The following is a 25163-nucleotide window of genomic DNA, read 5'->3' as shown; positions in this document are numbered from 1 at the left end:
TGCAAGATCATACTGTTCTCTTCTGAATGGTAGAAGAAATTTGTTTCAAGGTACCAGTTAATTAAAATATAATATGAATATTTTCCTAAATACACTCCTGGAAATTGAAATAAGAACACCGTGAATTCATTGTCCCAGGAAGGGGAAACTTTATTGACACATTCCTGGGGTCAGATACATCACATGATCACACTGACAGAACCACAGGCACATAGACACAGGCAACAGAGCATGCACAATGTCGGCACTAGTACAGTGTATATCCACCTTTCGCAGCAATGCAGGCTGCTATTCTCCCATGGAGACGATCGTAGAGATGCTGGATGTAGTCCTGTGGAACGGCTTGCCATGCCATTTCCACCTGGGGCCTCAGTTGGACCAGCGTTCGTGCTGGACGTGCAGACCGCGTGAGACGACGCTTCATCCAGTCCCAAACATGCTCAATGGGGGACAGATCCGGAGATCTTGCTGGCCAGGGTAGTTGACTTACATCTTCTAGAGCACGTTGGGTGGCACGGGATACATGCGGACGTGCATTGTCCTGTTGGAACAGCAAGTTCCCTTGCCGGTCTAGGAATGGTAGAACGATGGCTTTGATGACGGTTTGGATGTACCGTGCACTATTCAGTGTCCCCTCGACGATCACCAGTGGTGTACGGCCAGTGTAGGAGATCGCTCCCCACACCATGATGCCGGGTGTTGGCCCTGTGTGCCTCGGTCATATGCAGTCCTGATTGTGGCGCTCACCTGCACGGCGCCAAACACGCATACGACCATCATTGGCACCAAGGCAGAAGCGACTCTCATCGCTGAAGACGACACGTCTCCATTCGTCCCTCCATTCACGCCTGTCGCGACACCACTGGAGGCGGGCTGCACGATGTTGGGGCGTGAGCGGAAGACGGCCTAACGGTGTGCGGGACCGTAGCCCAGCTTCATGGAGACGGTTGCGAATGGTCCTCGCCGATACTCCAGGAGCAACAGTGTCCCTAATTTGCTGTGAAGTGGCGGTGCGGTCCCCTACGGCACTGCGTAGGATCCTACGGTCTTGGCGTGCATCCGTGCGTCGCTGCGGTCCGGTCCCAGGTCGACGGGCACGTGCACCTTCCGCCGACCACTGGCGACAACATCGATGTACTGTGGAGACCTCACGCCCCACGTGTTGAGCAATTCGGCGGTACGTCCACCCGGCCTCCCGCATGCCCACCATACGCCCTCGCTCAAAGTCCGTCAACTGCACATACGGTTCACGTCCACGCTGTCGCGGCATGCTACCAGTGTTAAAGACTGCGATGGAGCTCCGAATGCCACGGCAAACTGGCTGACACTGACGGCGGCGGTGCACAAATGCTGCGCAGCTAGCACCATTCGACGGCCAACACCGCGGTTCCTGGTGTGTCCGCTGTGCCGTGCGTGTGATCATTGCTTGTACAGCCCTCTCGCAGTGTCCGGAGCAAGTATGGTGGGTCTGACACACCGGTGTCAATGTGTTCTTTTTTCCATTTCCAGGAGTGTATGATGACAGAAGCGAAAGACAATGCTCATGTTTGTTGTGGCATGGCCCTGCACATGAAAGATATAACTGAAGTGTGGCTTATCCACCACAATCGGAGGAAAGTTTACTACTAAGTTTAGCCACAACAATGCAACTGGAACAGATGTGGTTAAGACTCTGCTGCTGGTATCAGCTTACCTGAATCCATGGTTCTATTCCAGAACTCCTGAATTATCAAACAACAAGCCTTGGAATTGGGCATTTGATAGCAGAGAACAGTTCTTCAATTTCACATAATATCTCTGCTTCACCAAACATATTAACACTACTCCTAGTAAAACAAAATGTTGATATGTAAATGTACTTATATTTCACTAATAAATTCATACCAGCAAACAGAGTAGGCTAAACCCCAGGACTATTGAGAATGATGTAAACTATGATATGTATTGTGCAAGAATAACATTTAATTTCTAAGGCACAACTTACAGTTTTGATTTGTTTACATCTGTGACAGACCATATCACCTGAAGTGTTACACCAATTATTTATAAGAAATTTTGTGTAACTCAATTATGGTAGTTTATGTAACCCACCATTAACATGTAATATGTATCTAATTACATATATTTACAATTAACACACAATTCGCTTTTAGTTTACACTCCTCCAACTACTATAATTTTAATTGGTCAGAACTGTTCTGCTATTGCAATAGACTATTAGCAAATATAAACACTGGAGAACAAATTATAGATTTAAAGCCTTACTGTTGCCTTCTCCTCACCTAGAGTAAGATAGTTACAAGGGAGAAATAAATTGCCGTTGGTTCAAAAGTGGTTGTTGAATGTAAAGTCTAAAACACATTTCTGCTTACATCATGAAATTACAAACTTATTCCCTTTTCAGATGATACATACTTCTGCAAAGAATATCTACTATTTTCTGTATTCTCCAGTGGCATGACCTTTTATATCAACTTACTGACTGTATCAATATATTCTGACAAAATCCTCATCTGATGCAGGGTAATGAGTTATAGGACACGAATGATTTTCTCGAACATACTCAGCAATGCAGCGATAACAGAAAATGTACCTGGAAAAAAAGGAATTCTCAAAAGTATAGAAAATAAAGCTACAATCTAAATTTCTGGAATGCATAATATATACCTACCCAGAAACAGGCAAAACAGTTGGTATTTTCCTTTTCTGCAAGCAGAGAGGACAAATATTTTTGTAATCATTTACACCTAGATCCTGAAAATACATGAGAAAATTCTGTATCAGATAATCCCAAAGATTAAGTAAATGAAAGATTCAACAATGTAATGTGTGTGTTTGGAGCTTATGCGCACTCAAATGAAGACAGAGATAGATTGCTTCAGCCACAGACTGTCAGAAAAAGAGAAACACACCCATTCACTCACAAAAGCAAGCACACCTCACGCACTCATGACCTGGCCCGAGCTACAGGAGGTGTGCTTGCTTTTGTGAGTGAATGGTGTGTATGTTTCTTTTTCCGAAGAAGGCTGTGGCTGCACGCTTTGTGCAAGTGTCTTAATTGTACCTGTCTGCAAATTAATGCGTCATCTTTAGTTTCCATTGTTAAATGAAAGATTCATTATATACAACTAAGCTTTGTATCTAAGATACATTTAATTTGTTTAGTTGCATAGATTAAAAAATCTACTCACAAAGCAGTGGAAGAACACACACATAAAAGACAGTTGTAATTTGCAAGTTTTCGGAGCCAGTGGCTCCTCCTTCAGGCAGAAGAGGAGAAGGGGAAGGAAGAGGGATGAAGGAAAAGGACTGGAGAGGTCTAGGAAAATGGGTACATTTCAGGAAAGTCATCCAGAACCGTGGGTCTGGGGAGACACTGTACGGAATGGGAGGGAAAGACTGATTGCTGGGGACTGCATTGGATGAGATTTGAAAATCTGAGAGCTTAAAAGTGGAAGACAGGATAATATGCAGTCAGAGATTACTGCTTGAACATCATGCATGAGTTAATAAAAGTGAAAAGCTAAGTGCATTGTACGTAACAGAGGTGGGAGGGGCAGTGAAAAATAGATGGCTAAGACAATTAAAGATGTAGAAAACTAAAACGGAGTCAAGCAAAGAGTAATTACAGCGAAGAAATGCTGAGACAGAAGAAATTAACATAAATTAAGGCCAGGTGCATGGCGAGAACCAAGGACTTCTAGTAGTGCTAGTCCCACTTGCGGAGTTCTGAGAAACTGGTGTCTGGGGGAAGAATGCAGATGGCACATGTGGCGAAACAGGCATCATGATAGTCACGAAAAATGTTTACATGTGTTGTTGTGGTCTTCAGTCCAGAGACTTGTTTGATGCAGCTCTCCATGCTACTCTATCCTGAGCAAGCCTCTTCACCTTTGAATAACTACTACAACCTACATCCTTCTGAATCTGCTTAGCGTTTTGTCTCTTGGTCTCCCTCTACGACGTTTACCCTTCACGCTTCCCTCCAATACTAAATTGGTGATCCCTTGATGCCTCAGACCATGTCCTACCATCCAATACCTTCTTCTAGTTAGTATGTGCCACAAATTCCTCTTCACAATTCTATTCAATACCTCCTCATTAGTTACGTGATCTACCTATCTAATCTTCAGCAGTACCACATTTCGAAGGCTTCTATTCTCCTCTTCTCTACATCATTTATCGTCCATGTTTCACTTCCATACATGGCTACACTCCATACAAACACTTCACAAAAAGACTTCCCGATTCAAATCTGTACTCTATGGTAACAAATTTCTCTTCTTCAGAAATGCTTTCCTTGCCATTGCCAGTCTAAATTTTATATCCTCTCTGCTTCGACCATCATCAGTTATTTTGCTCCCCAGATAGTAAAACTCTTTTACTACTTTTAGTGTCTCATTTCCTAATCTAATTCCCTCAGCATCACCCAACATAATTCGACTACATTCCATTATCCTCGTTTTGCTCTTGTTGATATTCATCTTATATCCTCCTTTCAAGGCACTATCCATTCCGTTCAACTGCTCTTCCAAGTCCTTTGCTGTCTCTGACAGAATTACAATGTCATCGGCGAACCTCAAAGTTTTTATTTCTTCTCCATGGATTTTAATTCCTGCTCCGAATTTTTCTTTTGTTTCCTTCACTGCTTGCTCAATATATAGATTGAATAACATCTGGAAGAGGCTAAAACCCTGTCTCACTCCCTTCCCAACCACTGCTTCCCTTTCATGCCCCTGGACTCTTGTAACTGGCATCTGGTTTCTGTACAAATAGTAAATAGCCTTTCGCTCCCTGTGTTTTACACCTGCCACCTTCAGAATTTGAAAAATGGCTCTGAGCACTATGGGACTTAACATGTTAGGTCATCAGTCCCCTAGAACTTAGAACTACTTAAACCTAACTAACCTAAGGACGTCACACACATCCATGCCCGAGGCAGGATTCGAACCTGCGACCGTAGCAGCCGCATGGTTCCGGACTGAGCGCCTAGAACCGCTAGACCACCGCAGCCGGCTCAGAATTTGAAGAGAATATTCCAGTCAACATTGTCAAAAGCTTTCTCTAAGTCTACAAATGCTAGAAATGTAGGTTTACCTACCTTCTAACAGAAGTCGTAGGGCCAGTATTGCCTCACATGTTCCAACATTTCTATGGAATACAAACTGATCTTCCCTGAGGTCGGCTCCTACCAGTTTTTCCATTCGTCTGTAAAGAATTTGGGTTAGTATTTTGCAGCTGTGACTTAAAACAGACAGTTCGGTAATTTTCACATCTGTCAACACCTGCTTTCTTTGGAATTGGAATTATTATACTCTTCTTGAAGTATGAGGGTAGTTCGCTTGTCTCATACATCTTGCTCACCAGATGGAAGAGTTTTGCCATGGCTGGCTCTCCCAAGGCTATCAGTACTTTTAATGGAATGTTGTCTACTCCCGGAGCCTTGTTTCGACTTAGGTCTTTCAGTGCTCTGTCAAATTCTTCATGTGGTATTCTCCATCTGAGCTCTTGATAATCAAACAGGTGGTTCTCTTTTCTCGAAAGGTCTCTCTAATTTTCCTGTAGGTAGTATCTTTGTTACCCCCTGGTTATATATCCTTCTACATCCTTACGTTTGTTCTCTAGCCATCCCTGCTTAGCCAATCTCGTTTTTCAGACGTATGTATTTCTTCTTGCCTGCTTCATTTACTGCATTTTTATATTTTCTCCTTTTATCAACTATATTCAATATCTCTGCTGTTACCCAAGGATTTCTACTAGCCCTCATCTTTTTACCTACTTGATCTTCTGCTGCCTTCACTTTTTCACCTCTTAAAGCTAACCATTCTTCTCCTAATGTGTTCCTTTCCCCTGTTCTTGTCAATCATTCCCTAATTCTCTCTCTGAAACTCTCTACAACCTCAGGTTCTTTCAGTTTACCCAGATTTCATCTCCTTAAATTTCTATGTCCTTGCAGTTTCTTCAGTTTATTCTGGAGTTCATAACCAATAAATTGTTGTCGGAGTCCGCATCTGCCCCTGGAAATGTCTTACAATTTAAAAACCTGGTTCCTCAGTCTCTGTCTTGCCATTATATAATCTACCCGAGACCTTCCAGTGTCTCCAGGCCTCTTCCACCACAACTTTCTTTCATGATTGTTAAACCAAGTGTTAGTTATGATTAAGTTATGCTCAGTGCAAAATTCTACCAGTCTGCTTCTTTCATTCCTTACCCCTAGTCCACATTCACCTACTACTTTTCATTCTCTTCCTTTTCCTATAATTGAATTCCATTCCCCATGACTATTAAATTTTCGTCCCCCTTAACTATCTGAACAATTTCTTTTATTGCATCATACATTTCTTCAATCTCTATCTTCCGCGGAGCTGGTTGGTATATAAACTTGTACTACTGTGGTAGGTGTTGGCTTTCTGTATCTTGGATATGATAATGCGTTAACTATGTTGTTCGTAGTAGCTTACCTGCATACCTATTTTCTTACTCATCATTAAACTGATTCCTGCATTTCCCCTATTTGAGTTTGTATTTATAAACCTGTATTCACATGATCTGAAGTCCTGTTCCTTCTGCCACCGAACTTCACTAATTCCCACTACATCTAACTTCAACTTGTTCAGTTCCCTTTTTAAATTTTCTAATCTACCAGCCCATGTAAGGGATCTAACATTCCATGCTCCAGTTTCGTTTCTCTTGACAATGACATCCTCCTGAGTATTCTCCACCCACAAACCCAAATATTTTACCCAAGAGGACTCAATGACCATTTAACCATACAGTAGAGCTGCATGCCCTCGGGAAAAATTACGTCTGTAGTTTACCCTTGCTTTCAGTCACTCACAGTACCATTTTGGTTGATGTTACAAGGCCTGATCAGTCAATTACCCAGACTGTTGCCTCTGCAGCTATTGAAAAGGCTGCTGCCCCTCTTCAGGAATCACACATATGTCTCCTCTCTCGACATATACCCCTCCGTTGTGGTTGCACCTATGGTACCGCTATCTGTATCGCTGAGGCACGCAAACCTCCCCACCAATGGCAAAGTCCATGGTTACATAACAGTATTTTTACATAAGAGTATTGTTCACTACCCCTCCCACCTCTGTTACGTACAATGCACTTAGCTTTTCACTCTTATTAACTCATGCATGATGTTCAAGCAGTAATCTCTGACTGCATATTATCCTGTCTTCCACCTTTAAGCTCTCAGGTTTTCAAATCTCATCCAATGCACTCCCCAACAATCAGTTTTTCACTATCATTCTGTATGGTAAGCCTCCCCCCAACCCATGGTTGTGGGTAACTTTCCTGAAATCTGTTTTCCTAGACCTCTCCAGTCCCTTTCCTTCATCCCTCTTCCTTTCCCTTCAACCCTTTTGCCTGAAGGAGGAGCCACTGGCTCCGAAATTTTGCCAACTACAACCATCTTATATGTGTGTGTGTTACGTTGTCACTTGGTGATTAGATTTTTTTATTTTGTCAATAATTGATTGCTTTTGTTGTACATTTAATTTGGATACATAATGTAGATACCAATGGGAGCTGAGAGTACAATCACCTTATTCACAGAAACTTTTTGTAAGTCCATCCTTTTGGCAGAAGGTCTTTCAGACGATGGCAGTTTACTATTTTGACAAAATAAAACACCTACAGCTGTCCTTATTTTGTCACAATTATTCACAGATTATTTGTGCTCTACACCAAATAACATGTATTTTGCTACACAACATACAACAAGTGAGAGCCAACAGTCAAAAATGCCCATGTTACTTCAACTTGTGACAGATCAAAAGACCACATAAATTTAGTTTCTGGGAAAACAAATGAATGCAACAATATTATGGAAATGCAATTTGTCTAGAAAGAAAACTGCTGACATGCTTGAATATTGTTTCTGAGACCCTTACTAAAGATATTTAGCAGGAAATAGAAAAGGTCAAGAGCAGAACGATTTTTCATTTGTCTGTTTAGTCAGTATCAGAAACACGGTCAACAAACACCGGTGAGACACATTAAAACAAAAATGTGTGTATACAGCTCACATCTTTTCGTATAGATTACATTTCATTATCCCTTGATAACTTTCTCTAGTCAGAAATTTAATTTCCCTTTACCACACTGTTGCAGAAAACAAACCAACAGTTCCACCATGCAGAAGTTAATGTAAAACAGTATCTAATGAACAATTTACTTTTGTTGTTGTTGTTGTTTCCTGACTGGCAGCACCTGAAAATATTCATCACATTACCTACACACTGCCATCCATGTTTTGTTGACAAGAGATGGAAAACATGATTTTATTGTTGTGTTTGTAAAATTCTTTACTTACATACAGTTACTTTTACTGCTGAACTTACCTGTGGGGTGGAAGGAATGGGTAGAGCTGTAACACTCGCCTGCCTGTGTTCAGAATACCAGACTTGAAGAAACTGGAGGAAAAATGCGAATATTTCAAAGCTGTTACTCAGCACACCACTGAGCAGTTGGAATGTGACTCCTGGCAGAGACCTGGTAGTATCAAAATTACCATTACATGTAAACACGGTAACTGGTTCTGTCATACACAAGCTGGAGTTTCTGCTCAGTATACAAGCACTATTGACAATTACAGCAGAATAATGTAACTACCTGTATAAAACCATAAGTTTGTAGTAAAGTTTAAATCTCAGGCAGCACAAAAGTACAATTCTTCACCCAATGCTTTCAGTTTTTCTTAGAAATGCTAATGTAGATATTCCTAAAACACTGCTGTCTTTCCCTACAGTTATTATCTTCTACAGGCCTTATAAAATATGAGGAACTTTTATGTCTTTGATGTCTCTCCTCTCAGTGGATTGTCTATTTAGCACATAGGAGAGCTGTACCTTCACTCAATAAATATCAGTACTGGCAGAGACATCCAATGATTGCAATAAATATTGTTTTGCAAGTGGAGGGTGCCATAAGTCATCCAGGAAACCAATACAAAATGCATTCTCTCAGAACTATCTAGAATAGATAGTTTGGAAACCCACACGTTTAAGAAATGTATTACACCTAATGGCAACATGCAGACCTCACTTCCTTGAGAATGTAACACTGAAACATGTGGCAGTGACCATGAGCCAATTGTCAAAACAATTATTAACAATGTACAGATTAGATTAGATTAGTTTTCGTTCCATAGATTCGTGCTGAGGAGATCCTCGTGGATGTGGAACATGTCAATTTTTTTTTTTTTTTTTTTTTTAAGCTGAAATAACAATACTAATAGTATGAATATATACAATATATCACTTGTTTCTACTAAAAAATCCGTCAATGGAGTAGAAGGAGTTGGCCACTAGTATGTCTTTCAGGTTCCTTTTAAACTGATCTTTATTTGTAACTACATTTTTTATGTTTACTGGCAAATTATTGAAGATGAGTGTTCCTGAGTAGTGGACCCCTTTTTGAACTAAAGTAAGTGCTTGTAAGTCCTTGTACAGATCATTTTTGTTCCTGGTATTGTATGTATGAACTGAGCTGTTTGTTGGAAAAAGAGATATATTATTTAGGACAAATTTCATTAATGAGTAAATATATTGAGAGGCAGTAGTTAGTATACCCAGTTCTTTGAAGAGGTTTCTACAGGACGTCCGTGTATTTACTTCACAAATAATACGTATTACACGCTTTTGGACTCTGAAAACTTTTGTTTGACTTGAAGAGTTACCCCAAAATATTATACCATATGACATTATGGAATGAAAGTAGGCAAAGTATGGAAGCTTTTTCATTTTTATGTCGCCTATGTCTGCTAACACTCTAATTGCAAATACAGATTTGTTAAGGCGTTTCTGCAGTTCTGTGGTGTGCTCTTCCCAACTGAATTTATTATCAAGTTGTAATCCCAGGAATTTAAGACTGTCAACCTCTTCTATCTGCTCTTCTTCGTATTTTATGCATATGCTGGGTGGAATCCTCTTACAGGTTCTGAATTGCATATAGTGAGTCTTTTCGAAGTTTAATGTTAGTGAGTTGGCTTTAAACCATTTATTAATATCCATGAAAACATCATTAGCAGATCTTTCTAGAACTACACTTGACATACTATTTATTGCAATACTTGTGTCATCTGCAAACAAAACAAACTCTGCTTCTGGCAGTGTAACTGATGAGAGATCATTAATGTACACAAGAAAAAGCAATGGCCCTAAGATGGATCCTTGTGGGACACCACATGTAATTTCTTCCCATTCTGATGATGACTTAATTCACTAGTCCCTTGCACTGACACCCTTTGTTTCCTGTTAGTGAGGTATGACTTGAACCATTTTGCAGCACTGCCCGTGACACCATAGAATTCTAATTTACTTGAAAGGATGTTGTGGTTCACACAATCAAATGCCTTTGACAAATCACAGAAAATACCTGCTGCTTGTAATTTGTTATTTAATGAATTAAGTACATTTTCACTGTAGGTGTAAATAGCCTTCTCGATATCAGAACCCTTCAGAAATCCAAACTGTGTTCTTGATAATATGTTATTTGTGGTCAGATGGTTGAGCAGCTGCCTGTACATTACTTTTTCTAAAATTTTTGAGAATGCTGGCAAAAGTGAAATCGGTCTGTAGTTTGATGGTATCTCTTTATCCCCTTTCTTGAATAGAGGCTTAACATCTGCATATTTTAGCCAGTCAGGAAATGTCCCAGTTATAATTGACTGGTTACACAAGTAACTTAGAATTGTACTAAACTCACAAAAACATGCCTTAATTAACTTTGTTGATATTTCATCGTACCCACTAGAATGCTTTGTTTTTAAAGATTTTATTATGGACGTTATTTCTTTTGGTGAAGTGAGTGATATATTCATGTACTTGAAGCTATTTGTGAAGGCTAGTTTCAGATATTCAAGGGCATTATTTACTGATCCTGAAAGTCCCATTCTATCAGTAACGGACATAAAGTGTTTGTTAAATAGATTTGCCACACTATGCCCAGCAGTTACTAATGTGTCATCTACCCTTAGTGCTATTTGCTCCTGTTCCTTTCTGGTTCTACCAGTCTGCTCTTTCACTATATCCCATATTGTTTTTATTTTGTTCCCTAACAAAACAAGTTAAAACAAGTAGAAAGGTTTACATGTTCTGTAAAAAGATTAGAGATTAGATTAGTACTTGTCCCATAAATCATGAATATGACACTTTGTAATGATGTGAAATGTGTCAGGTTAATGAAAGTTGTCTATACAAGATATTGCATTATACAAAATATTACATGACAATATTTATAATTTTTTTGTGGGGTTTGGGGAAATTACCCACTTACTATATCCAAAAATTCATTTAATGAGTAGAAGGAGTTGCCATTAAGAAATTCTTTTAATTTCCTTTTAAATGCTATATGGCTATCTGTCAGACTTTTGATGCTATTAGGTAAGTGACCAAAGACTTTTGTGGCAGCACAATTTACCCCCTTCTGAGCCAAAGTTAGATTTAACCTTGAGTAGTGAAGATCATCCTTTCACCTAGTGTTGTAGCCATGTACACTGATATTACTTTTGAATTCATTCGGATTGTTAATAACAAATTTCATAAGTGAATATATATATTGTGAGGCTACAGTGAAGACCTCTAGCTCTTTAAATAAGTGTCTGCAGGATGATCTAGGATGAGCTCCAGCAATTATTCTGATTACACGCTTTTGTGCAATGAACACACTTTTACTCAATGATGAGTTACCCCAGAATATGATGCCATACGAAAGCAAAGAATGAAAATAGGCGTGGTAAGCTAATTTACTCAGATGTATATCGCCAAAATTTGCAATGACCCTAATAGTATAAGTAGCTGAACTCAAATGTTTCAGGAGATCCTCAGTGTGTTTTTTCCAGTTCAACCCCTCATCAATGCATACACCTAGAAATTTTGAATATTCTACCTTAGCTACCAATTTCTGATCGAAGTCTATATTTATTAATAGTGTCATTCCATTTACTATGTGGAACTGTATATACTGCATTTTTGTCAAAGTTTAATGAGAGCCCATTTGCAGAGAACCACTTAATGATTTTCTGAAAAACATCGTTTTCAATGTCACCAGTTAATTCTTGTCTGTTGGGTGTGATAGCTATACTTGTATCATCGGCAAAAAGTACCAGCTTTGCATCTTCGTGAATATAGAATGGAAAGTCATTAATATATATTAAGAACAGCAGAGGACCCAAGACCGAACCTTGCGGCACCCCATTCTTGATTGTTCCCCAGTTTGAGAAATCACCAGTTTTGTGCATATTATGTGAACTGTTTATTTCAACTTTCTGCACTCTTCTAGTTAGGTATGATTTAAACGATTTGAGCACTGTCCCATTCATACCACAGTACTTGAGCTTATCTAGAAATATTCCATGATTTACACAATCAAAAGCCTTTGATAGATCACAAAAAATCCCAACGGGTGACTTCCAGTTACTCAGTGCATTTAATATTTCATTAGTGCAAGTATTTATAGCATTTTCCATTGAAAACCCTTCTGGAAACCAAACTGACATTTTGTTAAAATTTTATTTTTACAAAGGTGTGAAGCTACTCTACAATACATTACTTTTTCAAGAATTTTGGATAAGGTAGGAAGAAGAGAGTTGCCCTGTCTCCCTTGTAATAATATTCCAAATTGTTTCCATTTTGTTATCAGAGGTAACAATCTTAGACATGATACACAAGCTTCTGGACTTTTTAATAACCTTTCTTAATGTAGCACATTAGTTTTTATAATATTTGGCTGTTTCTGGGTCATTACTCTTTCTTGTTGTTAGATACAGTTCCCTTTTGTGAGATTGGGCGGTAGTTGTTGACATCAGATGTATCCCCCTTTTTATGCTGTGGTTTAACAATGGCATACTTCAGTCTATCTGGAAAAATACCCTGCTTCAGAGAGCTATTACATATGTGACTAAGAATCCCACTTATTTCTTGGGAACAAGCTTTTATTTTCCTGCTGGAAATGCCATCAATTCCATGTGAGCTTTTATTCTTGAGAGAGTTTACTATCTTCCAAATTTCAGGAAGAGAGGTGGGTGGAATTTAAATTGTATCAAATAGTGTGGGTAAGGCCTCTTCCATTAACTGCCTTGCTTCTTCTAATGAACATTTAGATCGTATTTTCTCCACAACATTTAAAAAATGATTATTCAAAATGTTTTCGACTTCTGGCTTGTTGTTTATCAAGTTTCCATTCGCTTTGATGGTGACGCCATCATCCTGTACTCTTGGTTGCCCTGTCTCCCTTGTAATAATATTCCGAATTGTTTCCATTTTGTTGTCAGAGGTATTAATCTCAGACATGATACCCAAGCTTCTGGACTTTTTAATAACCTTTCTTAATGTAACACATTAGTTTTTAAAATATTTGGCTGTTTCTGGGTCATTACTCTTTCTTGTTGTTAGATACAGTTCCCTTTTGTGATTACCAGATAGTTTTATTACTTTAGTAAGCCAAGGTTTTTTGCATGGTTTCTTATAATTAGATTTAACTACTTTCTTGGGGAAACGGTTTTCAAATTCTCTTACAAGTGTATCATGAAATAAGTTATATTTTAAAATTAGCACCGAGTTCCTTGTACACCTCATCCCAGTCTAACTGCTGAAGATTTTCTCTGAAATTTCTAATTGTTGAGTCATTAATTGAATGCACAACTTTGGAGTTTTGAATTACTGAATGGAGCTATGTCATATACTGTAACTAGCTGAGCATCACGATCAGAAAGCCCATTCTCAACAGGACAAGAATTTATGTTTTTAAACCTATCTTTGTCTATCAAAGTGTTATCTATCAATGTGCTGCTGTCCTTTACTACCCGAGTAGGAAAATTAATGACAGATGTCAAATTGAAAGAACCGAGCAAGACTTCCAGGTCATTCTTCCTATTACACTCTTTCAGTGAATCAACACTGAAGTCCCCACAAATAATAATTTGCTTTCCCCTATCTGACATAACACAAGAAGGCATCCAAGTTTTCCAGGAATAAATGAAAGTTTCCTGAAGGAGACCTATATACTGTTACAATTATAAAAGAGCCCTCCTTCAGTTTAAGTTGACAGGCACATGCTTCTATATGTTGCTCTAGACAAAACTTTTTTGTATCTAAGCTTTCTACACAGTGATAAAGTTTGACATACATGGCAACTCCTCCTCTCACCTTATTCTCTCTACTCATATGTGCAGCTAGTTTATAACCACTGATATTTACCTTTTCCTTATCAGACACAATGTGATGCTCAGACAGGCATAGTATATCTATTGCATTATCAGATTCAATGTCATCTAAAGAAACCAGGAGCTCATCTACTTTATTGTTCAATCCTGGAGTATTTTGGTGAAAAATGGTAACACATGATTTTTTACTTTACTTTTGTGAGAATCTACTTTTTTCTTTAATCCACCAATATTTTGTTTAAATATGGTAACATTATTATTTACTTTCCTGTTGTGAGAATTTTTTTGAGTTTTGGACCTCTTCAGCACCTGCCTGCCTGAACTTCTCATTGGACACTGATATTAGTCTAAGAAAGAGGTACATCCATAAGTACTAGTGTCCCCTCTTATGGATTTCGCTAACAACCCTGCCAGTTTACCCTTCCCTTGCCTACTGAGGTTCATTTAATAAATGAAGAGACAGTAGTGTCATACTGAGAAAGATTTCGGGACCTTTAGCTGTGGGCATAAGCTTGTAGAGGAACTGTGGCCCAAGTTCAGAAAAATAGTTGATAGAGCAGTGGATAGGTATGTACCCACTATAACACTTCATGATGGGGAAGGGCCCTCCACGATATACAGTCTGTGCACAACAAGTGTGAAACAAATCACAAGGTCAAAGAAAGCTGCTAAATGAAGCACATTTGGCAACAGTAGGGCAATGTGTAAGGCCTTCCATGAGTACTGTAGCAGATTCTTATCTAAAGACCTCTCATAAAAAACAAAGAAATTCTAATTGTATATAAAGGCTATTAGTGGTGCCAAAGTCAGTGTCCAGGCAGTCACCGATGACACAGGTAATGAAACAGACCAGTGAAGTGGCAGCAGAAGTACCGAACTTCATTTGCAAATGTTCCCCTACCTATCTACACACCCAAAATCACATCTACATTCTGCAAGCAACCTGACAATATCATCTTCCCTTAGCGAGAAATATATGGCAGGAAGTAATATGTTCCCGGGATGTGCTCTTGGAATTTCAATGGTAAACCTGCCTGTGATGCACGACGCCGCTCTTGTAGTGCCTGCGACTGCAGTTGAGCATCACTAACAATCTTGCACCAACTAAATGATCCTGCAGTGAAACACCACCACATATTCACTGGGTCTCATCTGCCCTCCTCTTTTGTTAATCTAACACAGTAAGGATCTCAGACTCAAGATTGTTTGAACAAGTGTTTTGAAAGCCACTTATTTTGTGGATCAGTCACATTTCCTTAACATTACTATTTCTTGTAATTTGCCACCAACAGTCTACGGGTAATTGTGCAGCCAGCACTGTTACACGGCTTGTGTGGTGCAGGCATTCACCACCCAAAAACTGAAACACAGTCCTGCACACAGATGGCACTGCATGCTGGCGTCTCCGCCTGAACACGGGACCTGTGAACCGTGAGGAATAATGGATAATTCTGTGGCACAGAAGACGCGACACACTGAAAACTCAATGTGTAAGATTTAGATGTACAAACTTGGATCAGCAAAAGTCAGACACTTTAAGACATACAAATCAACCTTTGCAGACAAAATATCTATCAATAGAATCAGATAGCTTGGCATAATTAGGCATGCTATCCCACCTCCTCCTCCACACACAGATGCCACAATCGGCAAAGTATAGATAAAGAGCAGAGAATTTAGGCTCAAAAGCATCAATAAAAGGAGCACCCGTACACACACTCATCCGTATAGCTCATATGAAATATTTAAATGGCCAGTATAGAGTACACTATGACAGTATAGTTGACTGCTGGTACAAGAATGGACAGAACACTAGGAAGAGAGAGAAATACTCCGGATTGTGACAAGCGGCACTATTCAACACACACAAGAACTCTATACGAAACAATATAAAATCAATAAGTATAAGCTTTCTAAAATCAACAGTCATAATAGGATTCAATAGATTGTGAAGAAAAACTGACCTGCTACGCGAAACTATCACAAATTTCAACTAATAGTGGTATCAACAAACCTACTCATTGAATGTGATAATCCTATGTGTTGATATTACGACGAGGTCAGTACAGTTATTAGCTACCTACTAGGACACTAAGATCAAGTAAATGTTGGAAGATAAAGGTATCAATACAGATGCACTAGATTAAGACTACAAATAATGGAAGTGGCCCTTTTTTGTCCTAAAGCTATAAGTTTAGCACGCACACACACACACACACACACACACACACACACACACACACACACACACACACACACACAAGTCTCTGGCTGCTGAGGCCAAACTGCAAGCACCTGCGCATGATGGGAGAAGCAATGTGGGGGGGATGGTTACGGGAATGTAGGATATACCGCAGAGAGAGTTGCCACCCGCACAATTCAGGAAAGCTGGTATTGCCAGAAGGATCCTGATGGCACAGGCTGTGACTGCTTCATTTAAGAGCCTTTAAGGTACCAGCAAGCACTATGAAATCTCTATGAATATAGAACACTAACCTTTTCAAGAATCTCCTCCTGCCTCTTTATCACTACAAACACATTCTGATTTACGACTCCTCAAGCCCCATTATTAAACGCAATTTGATTATTAGGAGGACTTGTCTCCTCCATACGTTCGAGTGAATGGATGAAAGTACTCCCAGACAGCATACCCTTCATGCTAGGAGTTTAACTTTGAGGGTCCCATCTCTGTCCCACCAGCAGCTAGAGAAATACAAGTCCACTCGAATACAGCCCCACTTGTCTGAGCAAGTTATACAGCTGAGGTGTGTCAGGTCCGCAGAGGTCGCCCGATAATGACCGATCCACCTCCACAGCCCTGCAGCAGCATCCCTAAAGGCCGAGGTTTCTTTTAGAGCTTTCTACTGTCCTTGTGAGTCAGGAGATTAATCCTAGATCCCCGTGACACACAACATTTCACCATTATGGCCCACGACGGTTGACAATGGTTGCTGAAGTGCGCCCAGATGTTACAGTGACAAAAGACTAGTCGTGTTCGCCAGTCCACATCCGGGGTGACCGAGCCCATATCCAGTAAACGAATGCCGAGCCCCTGAGCATTTCATTCAGACAGCCAAGTAGCTCTGAACACTATCAACCCCACAACAAGATCAAAGATCATTGCAGAATGCCATGGAACTCATGTGAAGCTAGTGGAAAGCAACAGGATGAAGCTGCTGTGGGTTCCTGGTCACAAAGAAACTGGTGATAAAAAAATAAGCTGACAGGTTAGCCAGGGCAGGGGTAATGACTGTATTTGTTGGAGCAGAACGTGCCTTTATTGTAACTAAGTTGATGTTACTAGGTGGATCATGAGACAGCACAGAGAATATTAGACAAAAACGAACACATGGCAAGTAAATGATGCTAAAACCATGTATCCAGAGAAGTTCTGCAACCACAGGCTTGAACAAGAGGCAGATGAAGTCACGGTAGGTTTAATGACTGGAGATGGGAACTTCAGGAAACATTTGCATACTTTGGGGATAGAGAAAGCTTGACTCATTAACTGAAATTGTGGCTAACTGAGTTCTAGAAAATCGACTCCTACTAGGCTAATCTTTAAGAATACTTGTTGGCTTTTCTGAAATGACAATGAAGGATGCCATACAAACTCAGTTTCAGTGTGGGCAACAGGGAGCTAGAACCCACTGACTTGAGCCCAGGAAGGCCTTAACTGTTATAAATGGTTCAAATGGCTCTGAGCACTATGGGACTTAACATCTGAGGTCATCAGTCCCCTAGAACTTGAAACTACTTAAACCTAACTAACCTAAGGACATCACGCACATCCGTGCCCGAGGCAGGATTCAAACCTGTGACCGTAGCAATCGCGCGGTTCCGGACCGCAGCACCTAGAACCGCTCGGCCACTGCGGCCCGCTTAACTGTTAAAACAAGTCATTTAATCTTTAACTATACACTACATATAAATATAGCAAGTTTATCACTTACTAAGTACCATTAGATACATGCTTTGCTGACAGTAACTTTTTGCTTTTTTACAAGTTGCAAAATATTACCTGAAATCACGGGAGATGACACAGTTCTTAAGAGAGCTCCACGGAATGCCTTCAGATTCCTGATCAGTGTAAATGAGTGAAATGCCTATGATGCGAAGTAGAGGAGAGTGATACAAAGATTTACCACTCATGTACATAAAATACTGCATGAGCACCAAACTTTCCCAAACAGCATGAAATATGCTGTGCAGTGTTATCACAAAAGATCGAGTCCCTTTAGGATAGTTCTTTTTTTCTGGTATGCCATCTGCCTCTTCAAGTTTATATTTTACAGCAAGATTTTCGAGCTTTCTTCTTAGATAAGGAAGCACAGAGAGGCAGATTAATGATAGCTGTAGTTTCCTCCTTGGTAGCTTTGAATCAGTGGAATGGCTCACTGACCTTTGCAGGCCATAAAATGCTTCTGAAAATGAACTGCCTGAAAAGAGAAAAGAACTTAAGATGGAACAGGAAATCAACGAACATTCAAAATATTCAAAAATTGTAATCACATTTATCCACCATGCAGAACGGAAATCTCCAACTACATAACAATGCACTGGCCAAATCTGGTTTAACTAAACTATGGTGGTCTTCAACTTGTGTGTTTTCAAAGTGCACAAAATACAAGAAGAAAACAGCACACTGAAACCGTACATCATTTAGGCTATCATGCGTTCAACATGAGAAGATATAAAAACAAAGTTAAAAACAAGGAAGAGAAGGGATATTGATATGCCACAGATATTGGACATAGTGACATTTGACACTGATTACTGCCCTGTAAGAAAGAAACCTGTGGTCAACATTAACCAAGAGAGGATTTACACAGAAATGTAAAGCAGTTATCCTACCAAAACAAAGTTTATTATGTCCAGATTCCGCACTTTTCATTTCAGATTAAACATGTCTGGCTTCCTTGGAGGAAGGAAAAGGTATACTAAATCCACTGACATCGGGTGGGGTGAAGCAGTGAGATGCTCAAGCAAATCTTCAGCTTTTACACAACATACTATAGCAAGTGAACATTAAATGGACAGTTTTTAGGAATAAGATCTACACGCCAGACACCAAACATTGTTACTATCTCAGAAAACATCTAACTAAACGAGGAATATGTGTAACAGCAATACTGATACAGATACTTGCCATACTGAAGGAACTGGGCTCGAGTGTGGTACTGGACTCCCGAAGCCCGATGTCAAGATTAGGCCCTGTCTGCCCGTAAAATAACTTTATAGTTCACGTTAATGGGCATATAAGCCCTGCTTCTGTATTACTCAAGTTACCTTTGGTGCGTAAATATTGTCGCTGAAGGAGAAACTCAGCTACGAGGTATAGTTCTTCGAACCATCTGACCAAGAAACCGTATTTTCCGGGGTTCGATTCTGCTAGCACCTGTAAATAAATAGCGTTCGAAATTACCAGTTATAAAAAGGTCTCGCACCACTGAAATCTGCATGTTACTAACTCACCTCGCATAACTTTTTGACAGCGGGATGAACTGTCTTAGCGAGGGACTCCTGGGCTATTAATTCAAATATTGACGGTCTCGTTAAAACACTCGACGTCAAATGAGCTCCTTTTTCTGCCATTTCTTTCAAGCATTATCTGCGTACCGATAAATTGTAAATATATTCTCACAAACACTTCAAATCTCTCTCTCTCTCTCTCTCTCTCTCTCTCCTGTACACGCAGATTGCAGACTACGTTACGTTGTAAACATTACCAAAGCCAAACATAACCAAAGATACAGTCCACTCGTCTACTTGTGTCTGGGACAGCAAACCTTGGTGTCAATCGGGTGAGCCAAAATTTGCCCACTGCAACATATCGCGTTAATAAAAACACATATCAGCATATGGCACAAAATACAGGGATGATAATCGAAATTTTCGTAACGAATTTTAATGTTGCTAATCCAGAAAATGATGGGAAGAACGATGTTGCCTGGAATTCTTCTACTCTCACACCAAATATCTGGCTTCTCATACCTGTAATTTATACCAAATTTCATCAAAAACGAAAGTGACGAAATAAAAATAGTGTACATTTATTTGAAAGTTCTGATATAGAATGTCTCATTTGCTGTATGTGTAGTTTAAAATCTCATTTGTGATACATTTATAAGATTAAAAATTGTATTGAACAAACATAGTGTCACGTACTTAGTCTTGGTCCTTATCATAAAAAAATGTGCTTTAACAGTTTGCTTTACTTTTTTAACTCATAATCATTAGCAATGACAGTTTTCTTTGCTTGTTATTTATCAAGGAAAACACTACTCCCAATCAGACACCACAGGCAAGTTTTATTCAAAACTCACATCGTTATACAGCACTAAACTAATCTTCATGATCCATAATCATGAATTTCTGCAACACAGTTTGCACCTTACTTGCAATTTCTTCATCCGAACATCTTAAGCAAGAAAATTTCCTAGGTCAGTACTAATGTGTAAAATATAGTTACAAGTATTTGTGTTATTGGCAAATTCAATGTGCTGGAAGGAATGTTACATAAAAATACAAAGCTACTCGTAAACTGATGGATGCGAATTTCTCGAGAAAAGTTGCTTAAAGTTCAAATTCAGCTCCAGGTTAATGGAGGAAGCACATGTCCATGACGTTTGTGCGGCCATCAACGATAAACATACCATTCAGACCAGTCCGTCCATGTAGTCCTCTGTAGTCTCAAACGTATATTGTTAATCAGTGAAGTAATTAGAACTGGAACACTTTTCTCGTGAAGAACTACTCATATTCTGTTTTTATGTTTTTAGCTGCCAGGTATATTCTCGAAATTTTTTTTTGTATAATGCTTCATTACCGTAAACTGTAGGCTTTAAAAACTGCATAAGCAGGATAGGCACTTCGACACGCTGTGAAGACTGTGACGATGTACATGAGATTAAAAACTTCAATAATTAACATGTAATGTTGAATTTCGCGCGGAATGAATCAACAGCTCCTTGTCCCAAGTTGAATGTAAGCTTTCACTGTCCGTCACTAGGAAGCGCTAAGAACTGCGGCCCCTTAGGCTCTCTACAGACCCATAAGACACAATGTTTGCCGAGCGCTACCGATCGGCACCAAGTTTTGCTGTCCCTAGGCACAACTCACTCGGCCTTCTGCGGAAACGACAGCGACAGGTTTTCACCTGGAAAATATGTCTACCAGCTAACATACGTCGACTGTTCCAGCAAAGGAAAAGGATGCGAGCAGTTTTCATCTACAACACACCTGACAGAAAAATGGGCAGGATATCTTCAACTCTACACAGATGGCTCAAAAATGGGGACGGAAAATCATAGTGGATGCGCTTTCTTCTGTCCAGAAAAAGCAGACAAAAAAAGTTTCAGCTACCAAGCGATGCTTCCGTGTTTCTAGATGTAAGTTTCGCTATTATATAGGCAATCAAACACTCAGGATCTCTTAGAATACCCAATGCAGTAATGATAAACGATCTTTAAAGTGTTCTGAGACCAATTGGTTACAGGAACTGGAAGAAAAGAAAACACACTATCGACATAGTGGATCATTATCACCAAGCTATGAAGATTGGTCAGATTACAGAATCTGCATGAGTCAAATCACATTCTGGCATTCTATACAATGATAAAGCCGATCAATTAGCGAGAGATGCGATTAGCAGCAGAAGACCTATGGACATTAAACTCTCATGTACAGAATACCTCTTAACAGCAAAAGAACAAGAGCTTCTCCTGTGGCACGAAGAATGGAATGGAAGTCACAAACAAAAGGCAAAAGCTATACTCATATACAGACGTTCGTACCAAGATAGCCATGGTTTTGGAAGTACAAACATTCAAGGAAAATTATAACATCCACTGTGAGAATGGGTCCCAGTCATGGATCTTTCCCTGCCCATTTATGCAGAATCAGCGTACATGAGACACCCCAAAGGCAATGTGAAGAAGAAACAAATGGAGATATAAATCACATCTTACTTCAGTGTAGACACAGCGAGAAAGACAGAGTCAACTTTTTAAAGGAGCGCAATTGGTCACTGTCAGCCGCTTTGAACGATTGCAGGTCCCTGAGACACAACCAGGAGGACCTTAGACGTCATATCCAGGGTTATAGCTGCAGAAGATATAAAAATTGAAACGGAATTTTGACCATTGAACGTAACTAACGAAATGAATTACCAACTATATGGCAACTATCAATTGTGTCTTTTCAATTTTAGTACAACGAACTTGATCTGAAGACATATATGAATGAAAAGAGCAGATGTTACCTTGCTATGTGTATCAGTGCATTTAATCTGTGTTGGCTAGACAGTTTGTATGCTAGAAGGCAATAAAATAGACTACAAATAGAAGTATGTTGCTAAGGCAGAATATTCAAAATATCTGGGTGCATGCATTGATGAGAAATTGAATTGGAAGAAACACATCGATGATCTGCTGAAACAGTTAGGTTCAGCTATATATGCTATTAGGGTTATTGCAAATTTTGATGATAAATATATCAGTAAATTAGCCTCCTATGTCTATTGTCATTCAGTGCTTTTATATGACATCATATTTTGGGGTATTCATCATTAAGAGAAAAAGTATTCATTGCATAAAAGCGTGTAATCAGAATGATAGCTGTAGCCCACCCAATATAACCTTGCAGGCATTTATTTAAGGAACTCGGGATATTCACAGTACCTTCGCAATACATACATTCACTTATGAAATTTGTTATTAATAACCCATCCCAATTCAAAAATAACAGCGAAAAGCATAGCCGCAACACTAGAGGAAAGGCTTAAATCTGCCTTTGGCACAGAAAGGGGTGAATTACATCTTCAGTCATTTGCCACACAGTATTAAAAGTCTAACAGGTAGCCAATCAACACCAAATCAAAAGAATTTCTGAATGACAACTCCTTCTACACAAATGATGAATTTTTAGATATGAAGTAGTAACTGTAAAAAAATAAAAATAAAAAAAAATAATTTGTGTAAAGAAAATATATGTTAAAGTGGCATGTTATATACAGGGTGTTTCAAAAATGACCGGTATATTTGAAACGGCAATAAAACCTAAACGAGCAGCGATAGAAATACACCATTTGTTGCAATATGCTTGGGACAACAGTACATTTTCAGGCGGACAAACTTTCGAAATTACAGTAGTTACAATTTTCAACAACAGATGGCGCTGCAAGTGATGTGAAAGATATAGAAGACAACACAGTCTGTGGGTGCGCCATTCTGTATGTCGTCTTTCTGCTGTGAGCGTGTGCTGTTCACAACGTGCACGTGTGCTGTAGACAACATGGTTTATTCCTTAGAACAGAGGATTTTTCTGGTGTTGGAATTCCACCGCCTAGAACACAGTGTTGTTGCAACAAGACGAAGTTTTCAACGGAGGTTTAATGTAACCAAAGGACCGAAAAGCGATACAATAAAGGATATGTTTGAAAAATTTCAACGGACTGGGAACGTGACGGATGAACGTGCTGGAAAGGTAGGGCGACCGCGTACGGCAACCACAGAGGGCAACGCGCAGCTAGTGCAGCAGGTGATCCAACAGTGGCCTCGGGTTTCCGTTCGCCGTGTTGCAGCTGCGGTCCAAATGACGCCAAAGTCCACGTATCGTCTCATGCGCCAGAGTTTACACCTCTATCCATACAAAATTCAAACGCGGCAACCCCTCAGCGCCGCTACCATTGCTGCACGAGAGACATTCGCTAACGATAAAGTGCACAGGATTGATGACGGCGATATGCATGTGGGCAGCATTTGGTTTACTGACGAAGCTTATTTTTACCTGGACGGCTTCGTCAATAAACAGAACTGGCGCATATGGGGAACCGAAAAGCCCCATGTTGAAGTCCCATCGTCCCTGCATCCTCAAAAAGTACTAGTCTGGGCCGCAATTTCTTCCAAAGGAATCATTGGCCCATTTTTCAGATCCGAAACGATTACTGCATCACGCTATCTGGACATTCTTCGTGAATTTGTGGCGGTACAAACTGCCTTAGACGACACTGCGAACACCTCGTGGTTTATGCAAGATGGTGCCCGGCCACATCGCACGGCCGACGTCTTTAATTTCCTGAATGAATATTTCGATGATCGTGTGATTGCTTTGGGCTATCCGAAACATACAGGAGGCGGCGTGGATTGGCCTCCCTATTCGCCAGACATGAAGCCCTGTGACTTCTTTCTGTGGGGACACTTGAAAGACCAGGTGTACCGCCAGAGTCCAGAAACAATTGAACAGCTGAAGCAGTACATCTCATCGGCATGTGAAGCCATTCCGCCAGACACGTTGTCAAATGTTTCGGGTAATTTCATTCAGAGACTACGCCATATTATTGCTACGCATGGTGGATATGTGGAAAATATCGTACTATAGAGTTTCCCAGACCGCAGCGCCATCTGTTGTTGAAAATTGTAACTACTGTAATTTCGAAAGTTTGTCTGCCTGAAAATGTACTGTTGTCCCAAGCATATTGCAACAAACGGTGTATTTCTATCGCTGCTCGTTTAGTTTTTATTGCCGTTTCAAATATACTGGTCATTTTTGAAACACCCTGTATTATTACGAAATGTCGTATTCATGATCTATGGAAGAAGTATTAATGTATGTATGTACGTATGAATGAAATAAAATAGTGTTCACTAGCAATATCTTCGATGCGGAAACACCAGGGCAGTTAGGGAAACACTCACAGGAAGTCGAATTCCGCATGCTGGTGGATACATTTTAGTGCGACTTGTAGCATCTACTACTTGCCGAAGTTGCCAGTTGCTGCAAGTTTTTCTTCTGCTTGTTGTGATCACATACGAAAATGTCAGTGTCAGTAACGAGATTTATGTGGAATTGTGATATAACGTAGTTGTTAATACAAAAAGTGCAACGTTTCCCAGAATTGTGTTACACAAATCAGAGTAAAACAACAGGTCGCTCTGGAATATATTGTTGCAGGTTTAGCTACAAGAAACGGCAAAGTACGAAAAAA

The 25163-nt window shown here is 39.8% G+C and overlaps 1 protein-coding gene across 1 annotated transcript; it reads right to left on the bottom strand.

The window, feature by feature from the left end:
• Positions 1–1890: 1890 nt before the first annotated feature.
• On the bottom strand, positions 1891–19895 carry LOC126203427 (peroxisome assembly protein 12). The gene is made up of 6 exons (XM_049937740.1): positions 19652–19895; positions 19466–19574; positions 18198–18615; positions 8355–8505; positions 2672–2754; positions 1891–2593 (listed from the first exon to the last, which is right to left on the bottom strand). Exons 1-6 carry the CDS (start codon positions 19769–19771, stop codon positions 2488–2490), a joined length of 987 nt encoding a protein of 328 aa, XP_049793697.1. The 5' UTR covers positions 19772–19895; the 3' UTR covers positions 1891–2487.
• Between the last annotated feature and the right edge of the window lie 5268 nt (positions 19896–25163).

The sequence above is a fragment of the Schistocerca nitens genome, chromosome 9, assembly GCF_023898315.1.
Source record: "Schistocerca nitens isolate TAMUIC-IGC-003100 chromosome 9, iqSchNite1.1, whole genome shotgun sequence".
NCBI classification, from domain to species: domain Eukaryota; kingdom Metazoa; phylum Arthropoda; class Insecta; order Orthoptera; family Acrididae; genus Schistocerca; species Schistocerca nitens.
Note: the sequence above shows the minus strand (reverse complement) of the source record. Positions and strands in the feature narration are given on the sequence as shown.